Raw genomic sequence first — 12,267 nt, 5'->3', positions numbered from 1 at the left:
CCATCAACTTTCAGTAAAGTGTTATTGAAATGTAGTTTTTCTTGGAGCTTAACTTCATCAAAACTCAGCATGCCTTTTTTTTCATTTTGTTCTTCCTCTAAATAATTCTTACTTGCTTTCAAAGAGTTTGTGTTAGTTCCACATGAGCATTTGAGATCATTTACTATATTTTGGGGACTTGTTTCAGAAGGTTGTTGGAACAATCTGTACTTCAGACATCATCTGTATCCTTTGGGCTACTTAAGAGCACACTGCACAGAAGAAACTCGTCATCATACCACATTTCCTTGTTGTTTTCCAATTGGCATTTCTTTAACATAGCGTCGACTATGATTTCTTGTTTCTTACGGAGTTTACAGTGCTCTAGGACATTTGAATGAGACATCTTACGCTTTTCATCCCAGAGCTGCTTTTGCAGGAGATTTATTTCGGCATTCACTGTTCTTAATTTATTAGGTAATTGCAAAGTATCCAGTTTCTTGCTATTTGATATTGTTGTTAACATAATTACTGCTCCGACCTGTACTGCTCCGTTCCCTTCATTTTCCTTGACAGAAGTAGTACTGGCAGACACCACAACTACATGTTGTTTACTGCCTGCTTTTTGAAGCTTCTCTTTTGCCAGTGTTTTACTGGCGATTTTATTTTGTGTAATATTTTCAGAGATATTTCAGTAAACTGGGAAATAAATGAGGAACCGCTCCTTGTTTAAGAGGCCACCATTGTCAAGGAATTTAAACTTATTTATCAATTTTAAAACAGTCTGCTGATGTTTTTCCTCATTGAAATGTGAATCGCATACAAAACTATTGATAGTCAGATCTCGGTCTTTACAAGGAATTGCTCTCATCCTTGAAAATTCTGATTCACTTTTTGGAGGCCTAAAAAGTATTTACTTTTAGTTCCTCTGCAGTTAAATCTGCATGCTGTAAGCAGCCAGATCTGCACACCGTAATGAAAAATGTGGGCATTTTGTGTTCTTTTTCTGTAAATACGAGTAACTGTAATTTTTAACACCTGTTTATCATCACAGCCTTCAACTCTTCAGTGTTAACTCCCAACACCTTTTACATACTCACAAAATAAGTGTAGATAAAAGCAATAAACACCATCTGACTACACATGAACTTGAGTCTCAAGCGGCAGTGCTGCTCGTAGTTCGTGGGCATGCCACCTTTCGTACACTACCTGCATTACCGTGGATGGAGTCAGTACACTTTCTCTTCTACTCGCCATGTTTTGGTCTTAAATTTCTGAGCTGTTAGGAGAGCATACTAGAAATATGACCATTTTTAACTCGTAAAGAGATACCCTAACGAATATTAGTCACAACTTAAAAGTAATCTTATTAACTGGGTAAATAGACAAGCTGTCAAATTTCACTGCATGTGTTCTTCTTCTTCTTCTTCTTCTTCTTCTTGTTCTTGTGGCTCTGCACTTATTCATTAGAAGGACTCTTGCTATATCATTGCACATTTGCTTTAATGTTTTTGTCCATTGTATGAAGGTAATTTTCTTTCTTTTTATGTTATTATAGTTCCCCCCCCCCCCCCCCCCCCCTCTTCTTACTTTTTATTACATACTGGTACTGAATTAAATTGTTTCAGTATGTGAAATTCATACCGTGGACAAGTGTAATTTATTTTTTCTTTATTTACAGAGCCTAATGAACCAGATGTTCCAGAAATCATTAGCCGTCATAATGGTAGAATGAATGTTCGTCTGAGCCCTGCATTCAGTGAAAATGGTCCAATTTCAGCATACAGAATTATTGTTTTGGAAGGCAAGAATTTTGCATTTGATGAAAATTTGCTGAAATCGTATGAAGAAGCACAAAAAGATGGCAGTCCCTACTACATTGCAGCTGAACTAAAACCAGAGGTCAGCAAACAAAAACTGCAAACTCAGTCAGCATTGATAGTTCCTGTGGAGCATCTTTATCTCATACTTACATCTGCCATTAAGATACACAGTGGGTCAAATGTCACAATGGCTGTTGTTTTACAGATTACAGTATCCTCTTGTTTTGCATTCACTACTGCACTAATACAGCTGTGCAACCATTTTCAACTGATTTTTTTCAAATAATTATTAGGTGGTTGTTTAGTCAAAAGAATGCAAAGAGGACCTACTTGTATTACAATAAGGTACTCAGTGAATCAAAAAGTGATAAAAGTGTAGGAAGCTGGCCTAGTATGTCATAAAATTAAACACAAGTAAAGTAGAATTAATAATTGTCCCTATAACAAAGACAACCATCATTACCAGACTTTACCTAAAGACATACACAATGTTTCTTGAACAGTAATGAAATAGCATACCACTAAAGGGTGTAAGAGTGTACTGGACTGTGTTATACAGTGACACATTCAGGTCAACCAGTAACAGATAAATTTTAACTCAAGATATGCTGAGTTGTATGCTTTGGACACTATTATAGTAATCTCCGTTAACCTACAAAAGTGACATATTTCAATGTATGAATAAAGAGAAAAGAAAGAATAATTATCTTTATTCTGTGCCCAGGTTTCGTAGGGAGATCATACCGACATAGCAATAACTGATAGTTTTTGTAATTGTTACAGTATTTATTGAATATGATGACACTCTTTCTGACAGTTTTGATTTGCATGGTGTATTATAATAAAATAAAATAGTAAAAAAATCAAGACAAACCTACACAAAATTTTTTGTCTTCCTCATTATAAACAATGACAATAAAGGAACCGCCAAATAAAAGGATGGTGAGTGATAATTGAACATGAAAGTAACTTTTTACACAGTATACTGTTATGGATACAAGTCCATGCATAGTTTTCTTTCTTCCTTCATAACAAGAACAGCAATGAAAGATCCTGTGGACAAAACAATGGAAACCTAAAAGGACAGACACCTATGCAAAAATAGCTGGTAAATCTGCTAAGTATAAGACTGAAATCTTCCGAAACAGGGAGCTTTCAGCCCTGTTATGCAATTTTGACCTGACAGTGAATTTCTTTGTTTCTAAGTAGGGGGCAAGTGCACCAACAAATTAATTAGAAATTTTTGTGGATATAAGAGGGTGATTTCGTTGTAGTGCAGAAAAGTTGCTTCTGTACCATTCAGCCATTGAACTGCACAGAGTGTTTTGCCAGACCATTTGTTTATCCTTTTCTGTCAGGTACAGTGTGCTACCAGCAACTGAAATAGAACATTAGTTAAGCAGGCAAGCAGGTCCACACATTATCAGAAAGTCTGGAGAGTCTGTACTACCATGCCAACCAGTTGTTTTACAGGATACATCTTGTTACTGTTAGGTTGTTTATACCTGCGCCAATGAAACATTGCACTTGACATTTCGCATTATGTCAAGTTAAGTTGGCAACACTGTAACAGCGATGTTGCAACAGCAGCCGCTACACACGTAGCAGATGATACTGTTTTCTGTTTCATCTTGTAAATGTAAGCTGCTGAGCAGTAACAGTATATATAAGAATTCATTTTCGGCTTGCTACCACAGCAAATAAACAACTGCATAATAATTTATATATAATCATAGCAAAGCATGTATTTTTGATAATGGAGCAAAGAAATACAGAAAATAAGCATTTGATGATGACTGATATCTTGAAAACAATATGGTGCATAGTTTATAGATAAATAACATCCGAAATTGTAACTTCTTGCTTTGGGCCTTATAATGATGATGATGGTGCAATAAATAACCAATATTCATAGCTTTTCACCTTCATGATTGTCACCACAATCACAACTCACAAGCCACAACAAATGCACCTTTTCTAACAGGACTTTGCATTCATGTATCACTAAATCCATAGTTTTCAGCACAATTTTTAAAAACATTTTTCCACCCCTGAAAAGTTCACTTTCTTTTAATGGCAATAGTAACTTTGCTGTTGTGGGATACTCTTTACTGCTGTAGTAAGCATAAATATGCCTGTGAATTGGATCAGTCTTGAAAGGATCCAAGTTGGTGACAGGGTGAGGCTGCTTGTTCTTCTTTCACTAAAAATAAATTACCTGATCCACACAGGTCTGAATTGTTAGAGTTCACATCTACATCTTTCAACTTTTGCAATACTACTGTCCTTGCACTAATTCCAAGAACTTTTGATGTTCGTCCCGCAACTTTATTGGCAGGAACTGATGACTGCCCATTAGTACTTGGGTGTTCTTTCTCCTGCTCGTAAGACTCAAGAGTTCTCGGTAGTAACTTCAGTGCCTTGCTCCTAGTGGCACGTCTTGATGCAAAGGATTCGCTAAGCAAACGGAAGTTTTTTTTTCGAGTATCAGAATTTTCTAAACCGCAGCGTAACAAAGCACAACACAATGCAAGCACACGGCAGAAGCAATACGCAGCGCACATTGTTTATATTCGCACCAAACAAAGCCGACAACACATTAGCTTAGGCGTCATGACCATCACCAAATAACATGCCGGGTTTGGTTTACGCCCCATGCCTAGTATCTCTCTCTTCTCATTCTTCATTTGTCAACCTGTTTCACTGCCAACTTGAAATGCATATGTCAAGTGCAAAATTTCTGCGGCCTGGGGATACATGGATTGTCACTGAAAAATGTGAAAACGGATTCGTGATCATCTTGAACTTTCAGCAAGCTATTCATAACTATCACATCTTACTTTATCTTTCCCTATAGATTTTTTTATTCAACGTAATGAACTTCTTGGTGAATTATTCTCATTTTTATCAAGAGAGTTAGTGTAGCAGTGTTGTACACCAAAGAAATGACATTCAAATCCTCCTCTAACTACCCTTATTAAATTTCCTAAGCCATTTGATGTGAATGCTGCTGTGATTCCTTCAATAGGCAGTTCACAATTCCCTCTTACTCTCACCTAAACAAAGATACATATAGTACTGTTTCTCTAATGACCTCAATATCAATGAGGCATCCAAAGAAATGTGTCACCTTACAAACTAGTTTATAACTGCATGAAATTTTAGTCTGTTAGTGCTGAAGGTTTTTTAAATCATGGATGTTGTCTGTCATATCACAGCTATGTGGTATTTCTTTACAAATGATTTCCACCTGTAATCTTCTCTTCTGGATGATTCACAATCCCATGTATTATGGCGTGTGTCCACTAGCAGGTAAACTTCAGCTAGTTATTTGACATAGAGACACTACCAGCAAGTCAACATCCTCAAGTTTCGTCAACTTACAGAAGTAACATCTGCAAATTAATGGAAACAGTTACTCGCATCTTGTTGCAAGTACATGCAGAACTTGTCAGTTGCTGGAAATTTTTCTCAAACTTACAGAAGTTTTGTGTGTTTAGTACTGGTATGAAAACGCGTGTCAAAAAGGAGAATGGCACGAAGGCAGATTAACTAAAACAAACGTACCATAGGTACCCAAAACATATATAATTGGCCACTGCCAGCCAAGGAAGCAAAATGAATTTACTGATTATTTGGTTTTACCAAAAGGGAAAATAGAATGGTAGTAGAGACATCTTTATATTTTAGCTGATTTTTGTAAAATCTTAATTACATTTATAATAAATGCTGTTTGCAAAAATCAAAGAGTAGTTAAAAGGTGATCTCTTGGTGATATGGTTTGCAGCATTTTTGTATTTTAGTGTACTATAGACAAGAGATTTTCGAAAATTGCATACGACATTCTAAGAAAGCTTTTAATCTGAGACAAGTTCTTTGATTTTAGTTCATTCAGTAGTGTTTCTTGATAACTTAAATATGTACGCATCTGTATCGGTTTCTTCGTGCAAACATATCTTTCTTAATTTTTTGTTGTTGTGATTTTTGTTCAGTATAATACTGCAACAATGGTGCCAACTGCTCTGGGTTTTAAGCATGACACTGTAAACTTCCACTTGCCAGTGTCACGACGCAACTCTAGAGGAAACTTGTGGCAAGTTTCTGAAGTTAACTTGCCCTTGTGACTTTCAGAAGTAAACTAGTGCAAGTTTTTGTTCTAATGTAAACACGTCAGCAAGTGCTTGCAGTAGTTACATGCACAAGTTATTTTCTAGTGGACATATGCCTTTAGAAATTGTCTCAATTTTTTTTTCACATTGATTGCCTACGCTGAACATTGACATCGGAGCACGATTCTGTTCATTTTTCTAAAATATTTTAGGAAGAAGTTGAAATTTAATGAACCCTGCTGTATTATGTCATAATTTTCTTTAAATTACATCTTTATTTTTAGGAATTTAGAAGTGAATTCACTGTGGGAGACAACAAAACATATGGTGGATATTATAACCCACCTATCCCAGAGCTGGTGGATACTCATGTAAGTCTTGGTGTGCTGAGCACAGTAAATGATACAACTCGAGCATCTTATGCACGTGTAACACATGAGCAACACAATGGAATTCTGATCCTTAATGTAGAAGGTTCAGTTGCTGGTAAGATTCCTCTTTATTACTGTTGTCATTTAAGTGCCAAGTCATGTGTTATTGTTATCCTGTGCTGTAATATTAATGTTGTTGTACGCTTGGTTCCTTGCATTTCCATTTGAATCTAATTTTAATGCTTCATAGCAAATATTACTTTTAATTATTCACAATTTTCCTGCTACTTACATGTTCCATAGGTCACTTGCACAGCATATGGTAATGATATGGAATCAGTCAGCATAAAGGTTAACATTATTCATTTTTGTATATTGATGCCTGCTTCTTATAATTCACAGATTGGTATGTACATTAGGGTGGCAAAGGTGTGACTACAAAGGGCTGGGAGGAGAGACTTTGATTATATCTAAATGAAGATTAAATGAACCAATCAAGTTAGATCCCAATGTCTAGTCCAGCTGTTCATCTTGTGCAGCAATTAGAACCCATAAGGTAACTGTTTTGATTGATCACTTTGTGGGAAACTGCTCACTAGTGTGCACTGTGGACAGTGTAATGTAGTGTGGGGGCTGATGTCTCAAACCCACAAGACTAGACTGATTGCTAAAAGACAATATTAACTGGAGACCTTTAGGGTTGTGCTTGCATATAATTAGCACTCAAACTGATTGTGCTGAGATTGCTGTGAGCTTATAGGTTGATTCACACTAGACCCCAAGGGAACAGAAGGGACTATGACCATAAACGGAGATGTGTTCACTCTACACAGAAAGTCAACACTTAGTTACTTTTTTTAGCCCAGGAAAGTGAGGCTGTGAGAAACCACTCATGATACAAAAAGTTTGAAGAACATACACTGTTGGACAGAAAAAGTGAAGCACCCGGAAGACACAGTGGGATGTCAACGTAACTTTGTACTTGTTTACACCATCGTTGGATTTTTAAGTGATTGGATTTGCAATTCGCAATGACAGGTGGAATGGTTACCAGAATGCATTAGTATTGTTTGTGTTTAGTGATGTTACAAGGGCTGGTATGGTGTATAAGGAGAGTGAGTCAGATATTGAGTGATCAGTGTGAAGGGCGTGAAGATGTATCGTACTTGTGTGAGATGGCGCTCAGCACCTGATGAAGTTCAAAATTGACTTGTACAATCCCGATATTTGTGGGCCTTGTATGTGACAGTGACCCGATGTTGGACTGCATGGGAATGTAAGGGCAGGCATACTCAAGGTTCCAGTTGACCATGCCTGTCCACCATGAGTGAGGATTGCCATATTTTGCACCAAGCACAGAGAGTAACCCTTTCACACCTGAATCTGCCATCTGAGAACAAGTAATGGGCTCTCTGAAACATCATTTGTCATCCCACACCATTGTTGAGAGAGCAGCAGCATCAGGACTAGGGGAAGATAGTTGCATTTTAGGCTGCCATTAACAACACAACACAAAAGACTTTGTTTGGAGTGGTACCTTGACCAGGAAGCAAGGGCTGCTGATTGATGTATGGCATGAAATTATGTTCAGCGATAAATCACAGTTCTGCACTATCCTGATGACCAGAGTATGGTGGCGATTTGGGGGAGGCTGTATTCTTTCACTGTTTTGGAGAGTTGCAGGGTGTTATTCCTGTTGTCATGGTGTGGAAAGCCATCAAGTATGACTTCTGGTCACAGCTGGTAGTTATTGAGGGAACTCAAATGGTACAGTGTTGTGGTGCCGTTATTCAACAGGACAGTGCTGCCCTGCACCTGGCATGTGCGTCTACGAACTTTCTTGCATGATGCTGAGGTACTCCTGTGGCCAGCAAGATCCCCAGATCTGTCACTGATAGAACATGTGAAGGACCAGTTTGGACATCAACTTCGTCCCATTGTTAGTATCAGAGAAATGAAGGACCATTTACAACAGTTGTGTACCAGTTTGCCTCGAAGGGTACATGGTGTTACAGCACTCTTCCCAATCAAACCAGTGCTTGCTTCCAGGTGAGATGGGGATGCAGCCCAATACTGTTAATTGGGCTAGTACTGCCAAGTACTTTGTAAACTTGACTAAGTTTTGTAATCATTAATATTTCGTTCTGTATCGCATACTCTCTCAACACATGAAGATTCATTTCTCCTCCTCCTCCTCTTCTCAGTGCTTCACTTTTTTTAATTAAATTATTGAACTAGCAATAGTAGCAAAGTTTGTTAATAGCCAAATTGTTAATAAACCAAAGTAAAATTCATAATGGATGTTCTTCACAAATGTTGTGTGGTAAATTTCTCATGTAGTCGAGAACTGAAATAATTGTGAAAGTTCCAACCAAACATTTTAAAACATCAACATTTGCTTGATGGGGGAAATAAGAGTGTATAAACACGCAAGCTAATAAAACAGTATTTAGAAGCTATATACATAGCACTTTTTTACTTTATCCTCTCTGTCTTGCTTTTTTTATGAATGCCAAATTATCTCAAAAAACTATTTTTTCCTTATATAGAGCTGGATTTTCGTTATTAAGAAAGGTATTATTAATGAAAGTTGTCTCACCTATTTATGCTATTATTTGTACACAGTGTGGGTTTTGTCATCTTCCAGGTACTGTGAAACCTAAACCATATTTTGCTTTTTTGTATTTCACCTATTTTGTGTAAGAACACTCATGGGGAAAATGTCGTTCTCATACGACCTTCACAATGTGTCTTGAAAATGAAGCAAGTAATAAAGATTAAGAAGACACCAAATTCTGTACCATAACACGAGCGAATGCAGTGAGAGTATGTTAACTTTCTCTTTGAGAATCCTTCATGATAAACCTCCATTCTGCCCCATTCTGTTGTTTCATCCATGGTCTGTGTGAATATCAAATTTGAAATGCATTGTGGAATGTTTTAACACCCACTGTGAATTGACCCAGAAGCCTTCCTATCACGGGACATGCAAACACACCTGGATAAGGAGCTAGTGATGTCATAGTGTGCAATTCTGTGTTCCACTACACTGCGGAGTGTAAAGTAAAGTATCTGGCATGTCAGATTTTTGCTTTGAGAAGGGAAATGTGGCCAGTGGGATGTGACATTGTTTTATGTCCCAAGCAGAACATAGGAGCCACCATATTTTGTGGAGTTAAACATCATATTTGGTGGTTTTTCTTTCACATGGAGTATGTAGCATGAATATAACCTGGTTCAAAGCATCAGCAAATTGAGTATTTTTCAAAAGCCCATTGTCGTAACTATGACTTGTTATAATAAAATAAAGGTAATTACACCTTGGTAGGTAAAGGCTTCATGTAGTTGATGTTTGTAGTGCTATAACTTCTGTGCTATGGAAGTATACCATTTCAGTGCTACAGCACAGTGATGACCCATCAAAAGCACATTGTTTTGGTAAATTTGCATATTAAGTGTCAAATAATAACCTTAAAAATTGGATATTTATTGTAAATGGTATTTATTGTAAATAATGTATTTGCTGAAATCTTGTCACAAAGGCCAGTGACTGGAATGTTTACCCAGCGGGCAGAAATTTTAAAATGACTACCAGTCTATCAGAAAGTAAATGCAAGTTACACACTGGAAGTTTCTGCTATTGTGAAACTTTCTATAAAATATATATATTTATTTCTGGGTTTGTGAGTGGGCTCGTGTTTGTATCTTGCTAATAAATATCTTTTTGAATAATGGTGAGTAGCTTTGGAAAAAAACTCATCTTCCATTCAAATGAAATTATGAAATTAATCTCGGTTGAATCTTAAAATCTAAGTACATTATTTCAGAGTTTTGGTACTCAATGCAACATAAAGAATATGGATATTATGGATGCACAATCTGACATTAGGTGTCGTACCTCGACTATATTCAATTGAAAACCAAAAGTGGGATGAAAATTCAATCGAGTTAGCGAATAATTTCTAATAGTATGCATCTCAGATCATTGTACAGCATTATGTAGTGTTCCTCTACCAGCAATTCATTGTTGAAGCTTGTAACAAGTCCAGAATCTTCTTCATGATTTTCTCCACTCTCCTTTGACAATCACTAATGGATTTTATGCAGCTATTTTGTGCACATCTATTTTCATGAAGAAACTGTGTGGCTTGTGAAACCAAATAAAGCAGACAACTGCTACTAGAGTGAACTGAGAGCACAAATCACGTTAACCAGCTCATCTCATGCTCTGACGGCACTCTCTCTCATGAGGTCAGGTGTCCCGTCTTCACCCACATCAATGTTAGCTGCCTTTTCCTGTGTGAGGATGGCTTAAGTATTTGTAGGTTTAGCACTGTTCATATGTCTCTCCAAACTCTTCAAGCTATAGCAGGCTAGCATATCATTTGCAGGGTTGTCAGTAAACCCAACTGCCTTTTGCAAGTTCACAGGATAGGGTATTCTAGCCCATGTGAAAGAACATTGGAAGTAATGGACTGAAGTTGATCGAGCAGTGACTTCAGGCCATGGGACACACCCTGCTACTTCTGTGCCTACACCGTCCTACACAAAGTTGGGCTAAATATAGAGTAACATGGAACTTACAAACCCACGTACTTCCACCACTTTTTATGTAAGGACAATAAGACGCAAAAGTAGAGTATGTGAAGATAGGTTAACAGAGTTGTAAGAAGTGCTGGCTAAAATAAAATGAGATGATAGGGGTATTATAATTGTTGTGGAAAATGGAAGAGTAGGAAAATTGAAATGGGGGCATGTATTTTATTACAGAAATATAGAAGGTACCAAATTCAGATGTAGGATGGATTTTAAGCAAAAAGTTTAAGCCAGTATTATGGGAATTGAAGGAATCCCACACAGAATAGTAGCACTAGTTCTAAAAAGTAAACGAAAGATATTCAAAGGAAGTCGCTCAGCTCTGTGCACCAGCATGTTCACATTCTGACAAGGAGGCAGAAGATCTCTGAGCAGGGTTACAGCAACAGACAAACGACAGCAAATCAGTGCACACTTCACTGCAGAGTGAAAATTTATTCTCCTTCAATGGGAAACTTTGTGTATGAGTGTAGAATTTACCTTGGTCAACATCTTTGTCCATGACACATTCTTTGAAAGAAAGGAAAAGAGGAGAAAATAGAAAGTGGACTTCACAATTACCAAATTGAGCTCAGAATGGAATTGGATGTATTTTATCAAACAGTAATTGACTTGTAAGATGCAGAGTAAGAATAAAAACTGTGCTGCAAGGAAACATATTCATCAGGAGGGAAGTCTGAATTGCATATTATCAATGTATTTAACATTAGATTTGTGTACAGATTTAAGAAGCTACAACTTCAACACCTTAAAAAATTAATGTTATACAGACATAGACAGAAAGGTAGTTATATAACAAAGATACTGAACATGTACAGCAAAATATATCACGAGCATGAAGAAAGTAAAAGAAAATAATACCTCATGTGAAGCAAGGCACCTATTAAAGAGAAAGCAAAAATTTCAAGTAAAAGATAACAGAAAAATAATTGGATGTCTTAATGAAAGAAAACTGTCCAAAATAGTCTTTTAGAGGATCTTAGAAGATATGAGGGGCATTCAGTAAGTAACGGAACACATTTTTTCCTGAAAGCAGATTGGTTTTGAATGAGGATTCCAATACACGATATTATTCCCTACTCTTTTGGCTACAAATTACTATCTTTCAACATGAGCTTTGTTCAATGCAACAGCCTTATACCATCTCACTGGAAGGGCCTGTATGCTGGCATGGTACCACTCTGCTGGTCAACATCGGAGCCTGTGTCGTGCTGCATCAATAACCTCCCCATCGTCCATGTGCTGCTTCTCACATCCTTCATTGGGCCACACAGATGGAAGTCAGACGGTGCGAGATCCAGGCTGTAGGGTGGATGAGGAAGAACAATCCAGTAAAGTTTTGTGAGCCTCTCTTGGATGCGCAGACTTGTTTGAGACCTCGTATTGTCA

The 12,267-nt window shown here is 37.3% G+C and overlaps 1 protein-coding gene across 1 annotated transcript in view; it reads left to right on the top strand.

Annotated features, from left to right (window-relative positions):
* Positions 1-12,267, top strand: part of LOC126470285 (putative inactive tyrosine-protein kinase Wsck) — a 158,904-nt gene that overhangs the window by 58,369 nt on the left and 88,268 nt on the right. Inside the window, exons 4-5 of the mRNA XM_050098036.1 lie at positions 1,661-1,881; positions 6,196-6,397. Coding sequence (XP_049953993.1) covers positions 1,661-1,881; positions 6,196-6,397 — 423 coding nt within the window. The remainder of the gene's footprint in view (positions 1-1,660; positions 1,882-6,195; positions 6,398-12,267) is intronic.

The sequence above is a fragment of the Schistocerca serialis genome, chromosome 3 (genome assembly GCF_023864345.2).
Source record: "Schistocerca serialis cubense isolate TAMUIC-IGC-003099 chromosome 3, iqSchSeri2.2, whole genome shotgun sequence".
Taxonomy (NCBI): Eukaryota; Metazoa; Arthropoda; class Insecta; order Orthoptera; family Acrididae; genus Schistocerca; species Schistocerca serialis.
The sequence above is the reverse complement of the archived record's forward strand: the minus strand, read 5'-3'. Positions and strand labels throughout refer to the sequence as shown.